At 41.4% G+C, this 18,408-nt stretch overlaps 1 protein-coding gene across 2 annotated transcripts in view; it reads left to right on the top strand.

The window, feature by feature from the left end:
* Positions 1-18,408, top strand: part of CDK14 (cyclin dependent kinase 14) — a 2,110,677-nt gene that overhangs the window by 1,626,303 nt on the left and 465,966 nt on the right. For both annotated transcript variants that reach the window (XM_085631156.1, XM_085631160.1), the window contains one exon: positions 13,521-13,569. In XM_085631156.1, the coding sequence (XP_085487282.1) occupies positions 13,521-13,569 (49 nt within the window). The remainder of the gene's footprint in view (positions 1-13,520; positions 13,570-18,408) is intronic.

Genomic DNA, 18,408 nt, shown 5'->3' with positions numbered 1-18,408 from the left:
CTCCAGCACCCAGAATGCAGTGCAGCAGCAGGAATAGCGCGAGGTGCCTTGCAGTAGTGAGGCATAGGAGGAGCTAGTGATCACGTGATGGGGTGTGATCACTTTTAAAACAACTGAGAAACAGTCTCCCTGGAACATCGAGGATACTGGAACGGGCACTGAGGAAAGCCAATCTATGGCTGAAACGCGTCTGCCTAGCGCTTCAGGGACCCTTGTATTGCCAGCGCTTTTACACCATTATAGCCTACTTTTGATCCCCCGGAGCTGTGTCACACTCTTTCCTTTTTAGGAGAGAGACTGGTAGCTATATATATATATATATATATATATATATATATATATATATATATATATATATAGATGGCCGTTTCAAGGTCAGAGAGATTAAGGTGAGAGTTGGATGGAGTTGGGAGATTATTAAGATATGTTTTGATGAGTGAAGAAGAGGGAGAAGATTCTGGGGTGTAAAGATCTTTATAGAAGAGTTTAAATTCATTGAGAACATGTTGATCTGTGTGCAAGAGAGAACCATCTGAGGAATAAAAAGAATCAATGAAAGTATGTTCTTTGCGTGTTTTAAGGTAATTAACTAAAAGCTTACCCATTCTATTTCAACCACCAAAGTAGAGAGCGCTACTGCGAAGAAGTATTGAGGAGGCATTATCGGTCGTAGATTTATTGAATGCTAATTTGGCACGTATCAAATCTGGTGAAACCGTGTCCCTAGAAGAGGTATAAAATGTATGTTCTAAACTCTTAATAAGTGTTAAGGTGGCTTTTCGTTGTTGAAGAAAGAGTTTCTTTTTTTTTTAGACAAAATCTATGATAAAGCCTCTCACAGTAGCTTTAAAAGAATTCAATAATATATGGGGGGATGTATCAGGATCACAATTAAGATAAAAAAAACTCATTGGCAAAACAGCTAAAAGAGGAAGAAAAAATTGAATTCTTACTGCGAATTGAGGAAAGGAAGGGTTCAAGAGCTAAGACAAAGAGGAGAGGAGAAAGAGGGCATCCTTTTCGAACGTCACGTTGGAGTGGAAAATAAGAAGAGATACATCCATTACCCAATATCGAGGCTTTAGGGGCAGAGTATAATAAAGAGATAAGAGAAGCAAATAAAAAGGACCAGTCAACACTATCAAAAGCTTTTTCCGCATCAACAGAGATGGCCGCTAAAGAAGAGGAAAGGAAGGGTATTTTGTTTAAAACATTAAGGAAAAGACGAGAATGCTCTGAAGTCAGTCTACCCTTGACAAATCCACACTGTTCCTTAACAACCAAATGGGGCATAAGGGGGTCTAAGCGTAAAGCAAGTATTTTGGCAAAAAGTTTATAATCGATATTAACCAGTGAAATTGGGCAGTTGTTTTTACAAAACATAGGATCTCGACCCTCTTTATGAATGAGACAAATTGTGGCTTCTTGAAAGGTACCTTCTGTCTTACCAGATAGAGAAAATGAGTGGAAGAGATTTAAAAGCTTAGGGAGTAATAAATTAGAAAAGTGTAAGTAAAATTCAACAGAAAAACCGCCCGGGCCAGGAGTCTTTCCTTTCTTTAAAGTATGTAAAGGCAGTGGATAATTCATTAAGGGATAGATCTGTTTCAAGGTCAGAGAGATTAAGGTGAGAGTTGGATGGAGTTGGGAGATTATTAAGATATGTTTGGATGAGTGAAGAAGAGGGAGAAGATTCTGGGGTGTAAATATCTTTATAGAAGAGTTTAAATTCATTGAGAACATGTTGATCTTTGTGCAAGAGAGAACCATCTGAGTAATAAAAAGAATCAATGAAAGTATGTTCTTTGCGTGTTTTAAGGTAATTCACTAAAAGCTTACCCATTCTATTTCGACCACCAAAGTAGAGAGCGCTACTGCGAAGAAGTATTGAGGAGGCATTATCGGTCGTAGATTTATTGAATGCTAATTTGGCACGTATCAAATCTGGTAAAACCGTGTCCCTAGAAGAGGTATAAAATTTATGTTCTAAACTCTTAATAAGTGTTAAGGTGGCTTTTCGTTGTTGAAGAAAGAGTTTCTTTTTTTTTTTAGACAAAATCTATGATAAAGCCTCTTACAGTAGCTTTAAAAGAATTCCATAATATATGGGGGGAGGTATCGGGATCACAATTAAGATTAAAAAAACTCATTGGCAAAACAGCTAAAAGAGGAAGAAAAAAGAGGGTCAAGAAGAAGGGAGTTATTAAAACGCCAGCGGGAGGACCTGGAACGCGAAGGGAGCAAATCAAGATCTGTCACAATTGGGGCATGATCAGAGATAACTATAGGTTCAATAGAGGAAGATATCAGATTTTGAGATAGAGACTGAGAAAGGTAAATATAGTCTATGCGAGAGAGAGAATTATGAGCAGGAGAGAAGAAAGAAAAATCGAGAGTATCGTGATGAGAAAGTCTCCAAGAGTCAACGAGGTGTGTCTGAGAGAGAGTGTTGAGAAAATGTTTGTGAGTTTTGTGAGAGATGAAGCGGACCTGAGATTGGCGATCAAGAAAAGGGTTAATGACTTGGTTGCAGTCGCCTCCTAGTATAAAAAGATCATCTTTAAACTGTACACATTTCTGTGTAATCTGAAGCCAAAAAGAGCAGTCAGATTGCGTGAGACAATAAATAAGTATTACAACACCGTTTTTTTTGTTGGCGGTAGGTGAAAACAAAACTGAGCCCACCCGACCCCTCTTTAATTTTAATGCCTCAATTTCTGTAAGATGAGTCTCTTGTAAAAGAACTAAATCAGGGTTATAAGAAGCAAGATGAGACAATATTCTCTGTCTTTTGATTGGGTTAACAAAACCTTTCACATTCCAGGAAATAATTCTGAATGTAAAATCATTGAAAGTCTATAAAGTACAAAATATGCATCAGTAAAACAGTGAAACAAGAAGGGGGAAGGAAATAAAGTAACTGACATGTAAAGGGGAAAGGGAGAACAATGAAGAAGAAAAAAGATGAGATACAACAAGAAGGGAGGAGAGGAAGGGAAAAATGAATAAGAGTAAAAGAAGATAGTACATGTCAAAACGACGACTGTAATACGTACCTTAAGGGAATAGAGGAAAAGAACGAGAAGCGGCAAGGGACAACGGAAACAGCACACTCAACAAGGAGCAACACATCACACCAGGACATCGGTAAGATAAAATACTACCAGGAGCGGGAATATGGAACATGGATAAGACCTAGTAGAATACGGTGAACCTGCAATAGTAAATAAAGAAATCTATGAAGAGAGCTAGAACAAGCAATAAAAACCTGTAATACAAACTAGGCAAGTGCAAATAAGATCCAGAGGATATGGATGAAAAAATAACATTATTTTAGGTAAGTAATGGAACAAATAAAGGGATGGGACGCTAACAGATGATAGAAACATTAAATTGATCAACAAGGGTGTTAAGCACTACAGTAGAACGTCTAATAAAAACAGAAATAGAAAGGGAAAAATGAGGAAGAAGAAGGTAAATCCGGCAATATACCTGCAAAAGAACCAAGGGGTTATGCATAATGGAATTAGAAAAAAACAATGAAGTCTAAAAATCAGAAACTAGAACAACAACTTCCATATAATAGAACCTTAAAAAAATATAAGAGAGTCAAGATCCAGAAGGAGAAGGAGCCGTCTCCATCGATGCGGTAGAATGTGACTGGATGAATCTGCGATGGTCCGCTGGATCTTCAAAAGTGGAAGTTTTGTTAAGAAAGGTAACTTTAAAGAGGCATGGGTGAAACAAGCCATATCTTGCAGCTAAGGAACGAAGAGCAGGGCGAAGATATAGAAACTCCTTTCGTTGTTTGGCTTTTGTTGAAGAGACATCCTGGGAGATAAAAACTTTGGTGCCATGCCAGGAGAGATTCTTTTTAGCTTTAGCGGCATTTAGTACCAACAGAAGATCAGTGAATTGTAGAAATTAAATGATTACTCCGTGAGGATTGGAGGGTGCAGATGAGGAAGAAAGACGAGGACCCAATCTATGAGCTCGTTGTATGTTCAATTTAGTTGTAGAAGGGAGACCCAAAAACTGTGGCAGGAAATATGTACAGTATGTGACGGGGGCATCACCTTCCAAACCTTCAGGAAGACCATAAATGCATAGATTATTGTGACAGTTCCTATTTTCTAAATCTTCATTCGCTTTCTTCAGATGTAAGATTTCCTTCTCCAACGAGGACATTTTAGTAGTACTTCAGTAAGGTGCTGTTCCACCATGGTAATACGTGATTCCATGGAAGACCATTTATCATCCAACGACTGTAGGCGGCAATTTGTTTCCTCAATAAATGGACGAAGGGCGCGTAACCCCTCCTAGACCATGTCCAAGGAAACTGGAGAAGAAGACTTAGATGGAGGGTCTTGCTTAAGTCTCTTACCAGTGGATGAAGGTAACGGCACTTTAGATGCCATGTTGATGGAACTTTCTGCAAATGTGAGACAATTCTCGTACAACGAAAGTTCAGATAAACAGGAAAATGTATTGAAAGTAGAGACATTGACTCCAGAAGTATCTGAATCATGCACTTCCAATTTTTTGGCGTGATGAAGTAGGCGTCTGCTTCTACCCATGAAGTGTGGTGAAGAAAACGCAGAGGAAAAATGGAGCCACACAGGAGGAAGAGTAAAGTACCCCAGAAGATATATGCAAATCGACGAAAATGAAGAGCTACCCCTGGAAAATGATAGTCAAGGGAAAAAAAATCCATGAAGTATGCAGGAAATGTTGAAAATTTGCATGGGAAAGCGTCATGCAGAAAAGTTTGAGGAGAAAACTGGCAGGGAGAAAAACAAAATGGCGGCCGTCAGGCAGCATAGAACCATCACCTTCATAAATTCATCCCTGTACTCTGGCATTGAATTCTGTCGGAGGCATCCTCTGAAAGCGCCAGAATTCCGGTTCAAGAATCTGTCCGCATAATTGAAAAGTATGTGGCAGAAGCACTTCGAAAATGCGCTTGAGTTCCGTATGTGATGCGGAGCTCCGTCGCTAAGCGGCCATTTTAGGTCGCGGTGTGCACGACTCCCCTAATTGTGAACGTTCTAACTTTCTAGAAATTCCTAATAAATACCGATGTGAATAATACAATTTTGTATTTAGTTTACAGACTACAGGTGGCTTCAGTAATGTAGTGACTGTGACCTCTTAGGCAACACTGGAATTTCAGGACGCTCAGCTGAGTCATTCAGCTGCGTGTTACTTATCACATGATCATTAGTTATACATAGATATAAATTTGCAGATTTTATGGAACTGTACTGTCCTGACATAGTGTTCCTCATGGTAACTTGGACAGATCTTGCATCAGAACCAGACCTGAATATTGCCATCACAGATGGATATGACTTATTGAGAATTTATCGACCAGGTAAATGGGGGGGGGGGGGTTGCAGTGGTATACCTTAACCATTTTAAAGTGGTTCTTAATCACACCTCACAATCAGAGGGGAAAGCTTTAATGTTTACATAGAAATTCAATAATAATATGCTTTTTAATGGAGCACTAGTATATTGGCCACCCGGCCCCAAAGATATTTTTTGTCATCCTTTCGGCTGTTTGTAGAGTCCTGCACAGAATTTCCAAACTTTACTCTTTTGGGAGATTTCAATTTTCACTTAGAAAACAGTGATAATAGGGAAATTGAGCACCTGATTGATTGTTTACAAAGCATTGATCTTAATCAGCACTCAATCGACTCATAATGCCAATCATACACTAGAAGGAATTTTCACAAATAACTACAGTGTTACTTTTGAGAAATTGTTACCTCTACCGTGAACAGACCACAGAGCAGTCTTTTTCAATTTAATAGTATCAGAAAATAAATGTCACCCTTTTATACTTTCCAAAGCTGTAAAGTGCTGTCCATGGCGAAAAATAGATAGATGTGAGCTTAGGGCTTGCTGAATGATCATGTACCTGAACTAAATAATAAGGTGGATATTGCGGTGAGCAATTTTACGCCCTGGATAAATAAAGCTGTCACAAAACTAGCCCCGCATAAGAAAAATCTCTATGCCCCATGGTTTTCTCCTGAACTAAAAATATGTAAACAAAAATGCAGGGCTCAAGAGCGTAGGTGGAGGAAGGAGTATAATAATGAGTAAAAAGAAAAATGTAAATTAACTATTGAGGAATATAAAGCATTTATCAAGACAGAAAAATAAAAATATTTCACAGAAAAAATAGTGTAGCTAAAGAGTCCACAAGCATACGTTTCAAACCAGTAAAGACTATCCAAATATAATAATACTCTGACTTTTACACCATTACATCAATTTAGTACTGAACTGGACAATTTTTTTCAGGCCAGAGTCAACAATGTCCGTAAAGAATTCTCTGCAACTCAAAAGACTGACTAATCAGGTACCTCAGCCTGTTCCCTTCTGATATCCTGGGATGGGCACAATAAGGTGGAAGCCGGCGTGAATATTCTAGATACCTTTACCCCTTTAACTGAAGATAGATTCAGCAGGTTATTAGAAAGTACCACATTTGAGTCCACTTTGGGCCCTTGCCCTTCATATGTATTACATATGGTTTGAAATACGATTTTCATGCACCTGATTCCCCTTCTCCATAAGGTGCTAACTTCAGACCACTATCGAATGAATTGGGAAAAAAGCGTCTGTATGCCCTTTACTAAAAAAGCCTCAGTTGACCCAGGTGATACTAAACATTATCGCCCCATATCCAGGATTCCTCTCCCTGCAAAGAAATTGGAAAAGGCAATCAATGAAGACTTGGTGTGCTTTCTAGATGAGCACAATGTTTTTGATTCTTTCCAACATGGTTTTAGACCCCAACACTGTACGGAGTCTGCTCTTGTGATTGCCACAGAGGCGATACGGAAACAGGTGGATCAAGGAGAGAGGGCTGTATTTGATCTCTCATCTGCATTTAATACAGTGAATCATTCTATTCTTGTCAGGCAACCAAAGAGTATTGGAGTTAGAGGTGCAGCCCTTACCATTCTACGTTCATTCCTTTCAAATGGAGACCAAAGGTTGTCCTTTGGAGATTTTACTTCAGACCCTTTCTCTTTACCCTGCGGGATACCTCAACGATCATCTTTGTGACCGACACTTTTCAACATCTACGTTACCCCTCTGACGAAACGTATTCGCTCATGTGGGTTTGTGGCAATATGCTATGCAGATGACACACAAATAGTGGTATCTATATCATCTGATGTGGATGAGGCTACCAGTAACTTTCAAAATTGTCTGGGTAATATAGTCATCTGGATGCAGGAAAACTGCGAGAAGTTGAATTCATGATCAAAGACAGAAGTAGTTATTTTCAGTATAGACACCTCCTTTTGGAATACGTCATGGTGGCCGGCAAATCGTGGACAGCTTCCTTGCCCTGTTCGGAAAGCAATAAACTTAGGAGTGCTATTCGACAATCAGTTGAGCTTCTCATCTCAAATCAACCTCATCACCTCCACCTCGTTCCATCTCCTTAGAGTTCTGAGGAAAATACTTCCATTCATTTCAGTAGAAATGTAGAAAATGGTGGTGGCCTTGCTATTATCTCAATTAGATTATTGCAATGCGTTACACCTGGGTACCCAGAAACGCTTGCTGCTGAAGCTCCAATCCCTTCAAAATTAGACTGCCCATTTGTTCTTGGGAATATGAAAATTTGCTTTGGTTTCCAAGACAATTAAGAATCTTCACTGGCTGCCTGTCAGTGCAAGAATTAAATTCAAGGCTCTTTGTATAGCTCATAAAGCTGTGCATAGCAGTGATCCTGCATGTTTTCAAGAAATTTTCACCTGGCACATACCTACCTGAGCTCTAAGATCTGCCTCTATAAGACCTTGTCTCAGTCTGAAAAATAAAGGCAAGATGGGGAGGGAGAAGTTTCTCCTGCTGAGCTTGTAAACTTTGGAACTCTAAGCCTTTGGCATTGAGATCCCTATAAAATAACTCATCCTTTTAAAAGCTTCTAAAGACATGGCTTTATACGAACTGCACGGCCTGCCACTAATTTTATAAATGAGTGTTATGTCATGCTTCAGGAATGCTAGTGCCAAGATGCCTCATCAATCTCACGCTCTATAACATTTTACTTACTTAGGGTGGTCTTCCCCCAATGTTTGTGCCTTTACTCCTTCTGTTTTGCTGGAATTTGTTTTTGTTGGCCTTAGGACTCTGCGCACTTTCCATTGTTAACTAGTGCTATGTTACTTGTGCTCACTCCTTTAAACATGGAACATTGGCCTAAATCCAATTGACACATTTAATATACTTATAAGTCCCTGGTAAAGTGGTACAAGATGCACTCAGGGCGTGTAAATTAAATGCTACTAGTGGAACTGCAGCACTTATTGTGCCACCCGCTTAAGTAGCACTTTTAAAACATGTCTCAGACAGCCCATTGCAGCCTATGTTCAGTTTTTATGTGCTATTTCAACCTGGCAAAATAAACCTGTTGCCAGTCCTAAACCATGCTTTTTAATACATATAAGTCACCCTTACGGTAAGCCCTAAACAGCCCATAGCGCAGGGTGCAGTGTATTTATAAAGTTTGACATGTACTTTTAAGCTATATATGTCCTGGTAGTTAAAAACTCCTAAATACATTTCTCACTGCTGTGAGGCCTACCTTTCCCATAGGGTAACATTGGGTTACCTTATTTCATTTCCTAAGTGATAACTTTTGTTTAGCAACGGATAGAAATGTCATATTTGGTCTCTAGAGTATTGTAATTTGAAATCATCTTTAATGGTAAATGTGGATTTTAAGTCACAGTTCCTAAAATGCCACTTTTAGAAAGTTAAGTTGGCATTTTCTTGTCCCACTCATTTGGTGCCTACTCCCTGTATCCTGGCTCACATTACTAGGTGTAGTTGGCCTTTGTGTATTCCTCTCAGACATTGACACAAAGGATTACTAGATGTCGGCAGGATGGGCCATCCTTCCAAGAAAGGAGGGGCAGAGTCATACACAGCCCCATGTACATTTCAAAGGTGCTGCTCAGAACATTCACAAACTCCTGAAGTGTCTTCCACTTCAATTCTAGCACACGCTATAAATATAGGACCTTCAGACCCACTCTTCAGTACACTCCAGGTCCTGTGGATGCTACAGAAGAAGGACTGCCGTGTTGAGAGGCCTACCCTACTCTCTGAGAAGAAAGACTGGGACTTCTCTCTTCATCCCAGTTAAACGGTCTCCAAGGGTCAGGTGCAATGTTCCCTCTAATTTTTTTCCTCTGTGTGCGGCAGTGGAGGGTCTCTGTGCGCTGCAACCATGACTACGTGCACCAGGAACTAGACCGCGCGTGTGTGCAGAGCCAAATGTCACTAAACGTTTACTTAAAAAATTGAAAAGATGGTGCATTTCCACACATACACGCCACGTTAAGGGTCTTAAGGCAGGTTTTCAAATTGGATAAACACGCCATGACATGAATTGGTTACACAGACATGTACACTTCAGGTTTAGAAAAGCACAAGACGCCAACGGTGGTACCATCATATATCTTAGAGTTTCTGGCTGCTCAAATAGGTGTAATTTCTAATATTTATGTCTCCCTCATCTTCATTGCTTGATTTTTGCTCACGAGACGGTGTCACTCATAGTTGTTGAATGTCACTCAAAATTGCACAGAATTTGTGAAAATGTCACATATAGCAATCTGAAACCTTGGCAGCTATGTATGTTTTTGCGGCTACACACCGCGTCAAAGATGCGTGCACTGTTGCCTCGCTGCAATGGGTGCTCGCGGCGGCTGCTTCAAAAGCAGAAAGGATTTGCATTGACCTGGTACCTAGTCCTGCCAAATATCACACATCATGTGTGACATTAATGCATTTCAGTGTGGTGTTCCGCATCACCGCACTGAAATGCTTTGTCACGCATTTTTAATGCCACTGAAACTGGCTACTGCGCTGGTGCTAGCGCGCCAGCTCTGCTGCTCCAGACTTGCCGCCAGCAGCTCTGGCAGTGTGGCTCATAAACAGAGCCTGCTACAGCTCTACTCACGCCCTGTCTCAGTGTCCGGTGCCCCGTGTGCTACCAGTTCGCTCCCGACTGGGACTCGTGCCCGGCAGCCTTTCCTTTTGGTCCTGACCGGGACTCCCAGGCAGAAAGGGCCACATTGGCATAGTATCGGGGAGCAGTGGTGGTGACAGCTGATCCCACCCACCCACAGCGAATCTCGGGTGACACACGCTAGAGCACCGCTAGGTTACCCGGTGCGGGACAAAGTTTGCAGCTGTAAATAATAAATAAATAATAAAGCTCCTCCTAACCCCAGAACTGTACAGCGAGGAAGCCTGTGCCCTGGAGGGTGAAAGGGGTTGTGTCTGGACCGGCCACAATGAGAGAATCTATAGCTCACGGCGCTAGACAGGTGGGCTGCCCGGATCTTCAATGAAGCCTATACTGGCCTCAAGATTTTTGTCAGCGCACGAAGGGTAGAGCTGAGACCATGGCGATTTGCCCCCTGAGATGAGGTTGCAGCTATCTCTTTAGTTGCTTTTCTGCCACCAGTGCTTTCCGATCTTAAGGTGGCAGGTCAGTGTTTTGTCTGTTTGTGAGCTTATCGAGCTAGGGATGGACTGAGCATTTTTCTGAAGAAAATAAAACCCCTGCAGTAAGCTTCAATGGACGGAATCTGACATGCAAAACACGTACATAGCTATGAGGACACCCTGAAATCGTGTTTGCTGTGGTGTAAGTCCTGATCTCCTACTGTTGCACTGACTTGCTATGCTATATAAAATTGCTTTTGGTGTAACAGTCACGTTGCTCAAATGGGTGTAGTTTCTGATATTTATGTTTCCCGCTTTTTCATTGCTTGCAAAAAAAGTGTCACTCATAGTCGTTGAAATGTCACTCATAATTCCACTAAAATTATAAAAATGTCACACATAGCGATCTGAAACCTTGGCAGCTATGGGTACCTGAACCTTAAACTTGCCTCCTTTTTGGGCCTTTGCGCTTTACTCAAAAGAGTACAGCAAGTTTAAAACCACATTGTGTACTTTAAATTTATTCTGAAAGTACACGCTGTGTTTTTAAACTTGCTGTACTCATTTGTTAGTAAAGCGCGGTGCGGGGCATATTGTGCGCTTTAGTTTAAGTATTCATGTTAATCACAGCCCCTCACGAGCTGTGATTAACATGAATACTTAGAGAAAGGCAGTCAATGTGCCCCACACCGCGCTTTACTTACAAGAGTACCGCAAGTTTAAAAACACAGCGTGTACTTTCAGAAAGTACATTGTGTGCCTTTGTCTAAGTATTCATGTTAATCACAGCCCCTCACGAACTGTGATTAATATGAATACTTAAACTAAAGCGCACAATATGCCCCGCACCGCGCTTTCCTAACAGCCCCAAGCCAGACAGCCAGCCTTACCTGCACTCCGGAGTCCAAACGCCGCATCCAGGAAGTTTTTCACGCTGCTCGCTTTTTTAAAGTGGCGGCGCCAACTCTCTCAGGATGTCCGGTGTGTGCGCCCGCTCCACACGGCAGTGCGCGCTAGCAGAAAGAGAGGTGCGCACGCGTGCACCTTAAAGGGAACAGTGGTCAGGTGGCTAAGCACTCATTTTGAGCTACAGGAACATAACAAGCTCCAGAGGCCTCCCTGCAACTTCCCAATTCACTAGCTGCACTGGACCTGTCTGGACCTTCAACTGGAGCTGCCTGAGCCCTGCTGGCCTTGGCCAGAGTAGGTTCCTAATTCCCAATAGGTAGCTCTCCAGCCCTGGACTCTTGGGAGGCATCAACTGAGCTCATGGCGGTTGTCATGGGTGGTGAGATCTCAGTGTGAGTGGCCCCGTTCAAAGTTACAAAGAGCCCAAAACTTCAGAAATCCAAAACTTTTGGGCTATTTGATGAAATCTCGCCACCCGTGACAACCAACAAAGTGAAACTCTGGTACACCTGACTCTTTGCGCTACAGCTACCACCAGCGACGCCTGACAGCAGGAGAAATGCACTTCATGCTACAGCATTGACAGCTCATGACAGCTCATGGTGACCATCAATGAGAAGCTCCAGCTATGACCATCTGCGACGCCCAGCCTTCTCTCCCGCTACAGCAACAACTTTCCTCCTTGCAGCCTCCTCCACTGTGAACTGGACTTTGAGAGGGTAACTTTTTCATTAGGACTAACTTGGTCCCGGTATCCAGGCCACGCAGTCTGCCTGAACTTGTGATATTTCTCCGGTCTAGCACTACCAGATAACCACAAGTGGCACTTTCTTCGTTTGGGCACTCTACTTACCTAAATCTTTGAAATTGCATATCTCTAGTTCCACAGATTTGATTTTTGCCATTATGGTCCCAGTGTGTTTATTTTTCTAACCTATGTGGGATTTTTTGTGTTTTCAGGTTTTTAGTGTGTGTGTGCTGCATAAATACTTTGCACATTGCCTCTAAGTCAAGCTACCAGAGGGTTAAGCACAAGCTAATTTAGTGACTTTTGTAGTTCACCCTGACGGGAATTGTGGTTGTTTCTTGAGAAGGGTCTTCATCCCTCTCGATCAAAAATCCAATTTCTCACAAGGTAATATTAGTGGGCCACAACAGGTATGCATGTCTCCAGCACTTGACTATCATCACCTACTTTTTTAGGTGTCCAACAAATTTCGCAAACAAGGTTAAAAACCTAGGGCACATTTGGGACCCAAGAATTGGTGTCTTTATTCAAATGGACAATCTAACCAAGAGCTGCGAGTTTACATTCTTCCAGCTTAGAAAGAATAATGGTTATTTGCCCACAGATTCCCTTGAGATCTCAGTGGAATCACTGATAAACTCCACCTCGGACTGCTGAAATGTCTTGAGGGGAGGTCTCCCAGGTGGTCAAATTACACCTTACAGTGCCTACAAAACACAGTAATGCATTTTAATTTCCAGAGTGCCTAAAAGGGACCAATCGTCCCATCTGCAGGGATCCATACATGGCTGCCACACGGGATTTTAAGATCCTGAGTTTGATCTATAAATGCCCCAGCTGGAACTCTCTGAACTTTTGCTTCTCGCCCTTGTTGAAGTTTCAGCGAGACAGATTTCCTTTTCTTAGACTCAAACTTTGGAATGCACTTGCATATCTGCAAGGACCAGTAACTAATGTCTTTCTGGAAAACTGTAAAAGCATGGTTGTGTTATCTTAACCTTCATCTTATCATGACTCTATTTCCTCACGACTTCTAATTGCCTCTTTGCTTCGACAATGTACTTCTTCTGTTCGTGTATATACATTTGTCTCGGTTTGTGTGCCATGTAAAATAAATATAAATGTATTTTCTCTTATTATTCACATTGATTTTAATTTTAGCCAAGTATCCATATAGCTTTCTGTAGCCTTCATTTGCTGGTGTGATATACCAACAGCGTGTCAGGGTCTAAAGTTGTATTTACACTGAACTCTTTGGTATTTTGTATCATATGCACTGCTTTTCTAATGTAAACCTTTTCTGTTGTTGCTGTTTCTATGGTATTTTAATAATGAGGAGTAATTACCCCTTTTTTTGTTTTGGTTACAGACCGCTTTGTACAGTACGGCTCTAAGAACCTTAGACAAGCATGGAACAAGTAAGTCTCTTTTAATTACTCTGCATTCTGAGGCTTTCATGTAATTTTAATTCGAAGCTGAAATATTTTAACTAGTATGTCAGTCCATTCTCGTTTTAATACGGTATCAACGGGGTTTCGCTCTAGAGACATACATCCCAAAATGTACTAGCTGACAAATTTGCTTTTAGTAATAGTCTTTCTAATGAAGTCCCAACTGTACATGATTAAATAATGTTCTGCAGCTGCGCGCTTCATGTTCAGCAGAGGTTTAGCAAGGGATCCGTGCTGGCAAAAGTAAGGCCACACTAACTTCAACGCCAGCCTGCTGCGGGCAAAAGTTCATGGTAGCGCCCTGAGCAACAATGTTTGTTGGCACCCCTCCCCCCCAATGACCATATAAGCCACAGATTCCCTCACTACCACCAGTGCCCCTCAAGTCTCCATAACCACCCTCTCGCGCAGATGCATTGAATTAGGTTTATAGCGCTACTCATACCAGTGTAGGGTGTCAGAGCACTTTACATGATAGAGCAAAACCAAAGGAAATGATGGACGGAGTGTTGAACATTGCAAGCACTCACCCCCAGTCAACTGATCTGGGTTTAATCCATCACCGTTCTTTAGCTCACTCTGCCACCCCAGTTCAGACATGGCCATATGCAAAGCATTCTGACCCTGTGCCTCTTGGGAACAGTCCAGCCCCAACTGCCAAGCCATGTCTTCCCTGGACCGGAAAACAAGCTTCCTATGACCGGTTTCTGGCATTTCAGCCAGGCTTGCTTGAATCCAGTGGCAAAGTGAGCAAGGGACTCACGTCTGAGCATACCCTGCCAACTTATGGCGAACAAAGCAAAACCAAAGGAAATGATGGGCGGAGTGTTGAACATTGCAAGCACTCACCCCCAGTCAACTGATCTTGGGTGAATGTATGACATTGTTCTGCATTCTGTCCATCAATTGTTGTTTTTGCATTTGTCACCCCGAGTGGGACGGATATGCTCAGACGTGAGTCCCGTGCTCTCCATGCCATTGGAATCAAGCTATCCTGGCTGAAGAGGGGTGAAACCCCGAAACCGGTCCTAGGATGCTTGTTTCCAGTCCAGGGAGGACCTGGCTTGGCAGTTCGGGCTGGACTGTTCCCATGAGGCACAGGGTCAAGACTGATTTGCATATGACTGGCTTCAAACTGGAATGGCATGCTGAGCAAAAAAAACGATGGATTTAGGCCCAGATCTCTGTACTGGGGTGAATGTATGACATTGTTCTGCATTCTGTCCATCAATTGTTGTTTTTGCACTTTACATGATACACACATTGATTATACAGACAATGAATCATTTATGTAGATCAGTGTATAGGAATGTTACATAAAACAGATGACGACAATGTGTAGGAGGCGCATGTCATCCATACTGATAGTATAGTTTAAAAGTGCTTGGTTTGGAGAAGTACAAACTCTGTATTTAAAATTAACACCATGGTTGGGGGTTACGTCAAATAATAAGAATTGATTTGTTTTTATTTTTTTACCAAAATTAACCCTTTTTGCAACATTAGAATAATGAGACTGGGGGGAAAATCACAACGCTCTAATCTATACCTTGCAGTTTGCATGCGGCTTTTGCTGACAGCTATTAATCACCAGAGTTATCTTGACATTTTTATTGTTGTATGAAAATTTCTGGAGGCAAGGAACAGGGCAACAGGTGCTTTTAAAACCATAATATACTGGCAAACTTGACGCCCCCAGCCGAAGTCAGCACCCGGTCGCATCGCCCTAGAGCTGGCCCTGTGCTGTAATACTTATGACCTCATTGTCATTACAGCATCCTCAATGGGCCAACTGGGGCCCAACTGATGTCCTGTTTAGTAAACGAGAATTGGTACTCCGAGGATAAGGAGTCTGCAGTAGGCCGCCAACAGTTGGTACCTGTAAAGGGACCTTAAGTGAAAATGTAAGAAATGCTATATCAGGTAATGATACATGAATGCTTTAGTCTTAACAGAGGGTTGCCTTTAAGGAGAGAGATGTATGTGTTTAGATTATGGAATGTTATTTTTAGCTGAACCCTTAAGTCTTCAACAGGACATTTGGAGGTGGTTTCCTATACTAAGTGAGAGTACTAAATGTTGGTTTGCGGAGCATTGCATCTAAGCTCTGTGTTGCATGATTGCTGAATCTGGTTCTTGGGGCAGTTTAGATTGGCAAGGGACAAGTTGTCTTTGAACTGCAATCGTACCAGTTTGTAGCAACTGTACCTCATGTGAGACAAGAGGGCACGGTCTGGAATCGAGGTTTCTTTGTGCTGATTACTGACTGCGAAGTCCTTCTCCCTCTACCCCCACTAAAGAAAACCCCAAAACACCTTCGGCTGCTGCTGATGTCCGGAGGAAGACTGAAAACCCATAAGCCACATAAGCTTTGAGGAACCCCCGCTCACAACAACTGTCCTTTATAGGGGGTTCCAGTTTATCCTATTTTTCACCTTGTTATCTTGGCTGGTCACTGGCTGGCCATGTGAAAGGACACAAGAGTTGGAAGGTCTGGAGTTGGTAAACAACAGAAGACAACTATGCTGCTGTACCATGCTGTTTCTCATCATTTTGTGCCCTAAATAAACTTGAATGCTCTAATCCTACAGGAATTGAAACCAGATCACTAAACATTGGTTAAGAGTTTGGAAACCGTTCATACACCATTTCAAGATTGATTCATCAAAGCAAAATTCATCCATTTAATAGATCTTTCATTCCCTTTCTAAATTGTCAGGCCCATTGCTACATTCTCAAATGTATTAATTAATGTGGGCCAAAGTAAGGATTTGTTTTTATAATTGTATACGTTTATGTAAATCCTATTGTGTGTAACATATTCAAGGTGCTTAATGTTAATATTCAAAATATGTGAATATGGTGCCAATTTGTGTATTTCAAAATATATTTTTCATTTATGATAGAACACAATAGGTACCATGCCAAGACACTTGAATTTGGAGACAATTACCATTATGTCTATACATGTGAAGTTAGGGCAATTACATTGTAATTACAGAAAACAGATTGCCTTTAGATTTCCTATTTTTTTATTTAAAGTTACTAAGGGCACCCAAGACCAGAATGGCATAAGAGGAGTTGAGACAAAACAGAAGCTTGCGGCATGAAAGTAGGTTACATTTGGAAAGGAATCGAATGAATGATTGAAATAGATCCAGATCTTTAAAGAAAAAAAATATTAAATTATCTAGATTAGATGGGAGCAGTACAAGCAACATGAAGTAACTAGAGGTATGGGACGGAAATCATTATTATCAAGAAAAGAAATGTACAGCTAGAGCTTACAGGCTCAAGAATTGTTTGAAGAGACACGTTTTGAGTTGTTTTCTGAACGCAAGGAGTTGAGCTAATATTCTGAAGTCAGGGGTTAGTGAGTTCTAGGCTGATACTGTAGCCTGTGAAGGATTGTTTGCGGGCAGTGAATGATTTGAATTTGGAGACTTCAAGTGGTAGTAAGACTTCACTTCTAAGACTTTCATAGCCTCTTGACATAGGTAGAAGTTCCCCTACGTAAGGCGCGTGTTGTCATGTAAATCCATCCACCTTGTTAATGTTGATGTTGAGTATAGTTCTGGAATGTAGCACAATTATTTATAGTTCTCATAAAATATGGTATGTAGAGATAGTTATTTTTAACACTGTCGAATTGCAGAGCCGATGCATCACCGTAAGGACAATCAGTAAGGTTCTCTATCAATGGATTAATCAGATCCTGCTGTAGTATGATCACCAAATGTGTTTGTATGTGTTGCGGTGTAGATCTAAAGAGTGGTTACAAATGGATGGCGCAGTATCCAATGGTACGTGTTGCACACAGTACAGAGAGTGGGCTACCGCAAGGAAGCAGCAGTGCCAAGTGGCAGTAAGTGAGGGAAGTTTTGAGTTGGAGTCGGGGTGTAAGGACTTTTAGAAGTATGAGGTATTGCTTGAAGAAATTAGTATTCAGTTACTTTTGGAAGTGGAACAGTGACCGAGTTGGACAAGGGCTAGAGTGTGTGATTAAATGCAATTGAAAGTTAGGGAAAGGTGTTCACCCTCAATTGTAACATGTTGCTTGTGAGAAAGTAGTTTATTAGTGGGGGTTGGGGGTTACTGAGGTCCACCACAAGTAATGGCACTATCTTGTTACTCAACTCTTGGTAGCTATGGCACAGAGGAGACAGGCTTAACTTAGAGAAAATGTGTAAAGGATGTAATAATAAAATAGTTAAAAAGTCAAACGTACAATACAATAAAAACTCTAATTTATTAACATAGAGGCTAATTTAATTATCAAATGACACTAAAAAAACAAAAATCTTATAAGAGGAACAGTAGATACGAACTTTAAAAATAAATAAGTAAAAATTGTGCCAAAAAGCACTAAGCGCCAATGCCAGTCAACTGGTCATGGTAGACCAGGCACTAGCTGCAATTTCAGGCCATCCGCAATGGAGCGTGGGTCGGATACACCAACCAGATTCGCCATGATCGGAGATTTTACCTTGGGACTTGGTCTTTTTGTGGAAGTCCAAACCCTTCAGCTGTACAAGGCAGCTCCATAGCATTGGATAGACACTGGATGAGGTCCCAGTGAAGCCATCGGTTTGGTAGGGAAAGCTCCAAGAGGGAAAATGCAGTAGTCAAATACTTTTTGCTGTCAATATTTAGACCTTTGGATTTAGTCTTTTTTTAAAAATGTGAAATTCTCCAGCAAGGCAAGGCTGCAGGCTGTGTCCAAGGAGGGCTCCACAAGGCTGTAAACCTTCGTGCCGAGGTCCAGCAGAAATGAATTTGCTGCTAAAGAGAAGCAAAAAGTCTCAG

The sequence above is a fragment of the Triturus cristatus genome, chromosome 10 (assembly GCF_964204655.1).
Source record: "Triturus cristatus chromosome 10, aTriCri1.1, whole genome shotgun sequence".
Taxonomy (NCBI): Eukaryota; Metazoa; Chordata; class Amphibia; order Caudata; family Salamandridae; genus Triturus; species Triturus cristatus.
This window is presented reverse-complemented; position numbering and strand designations above follow the sequence as displayed.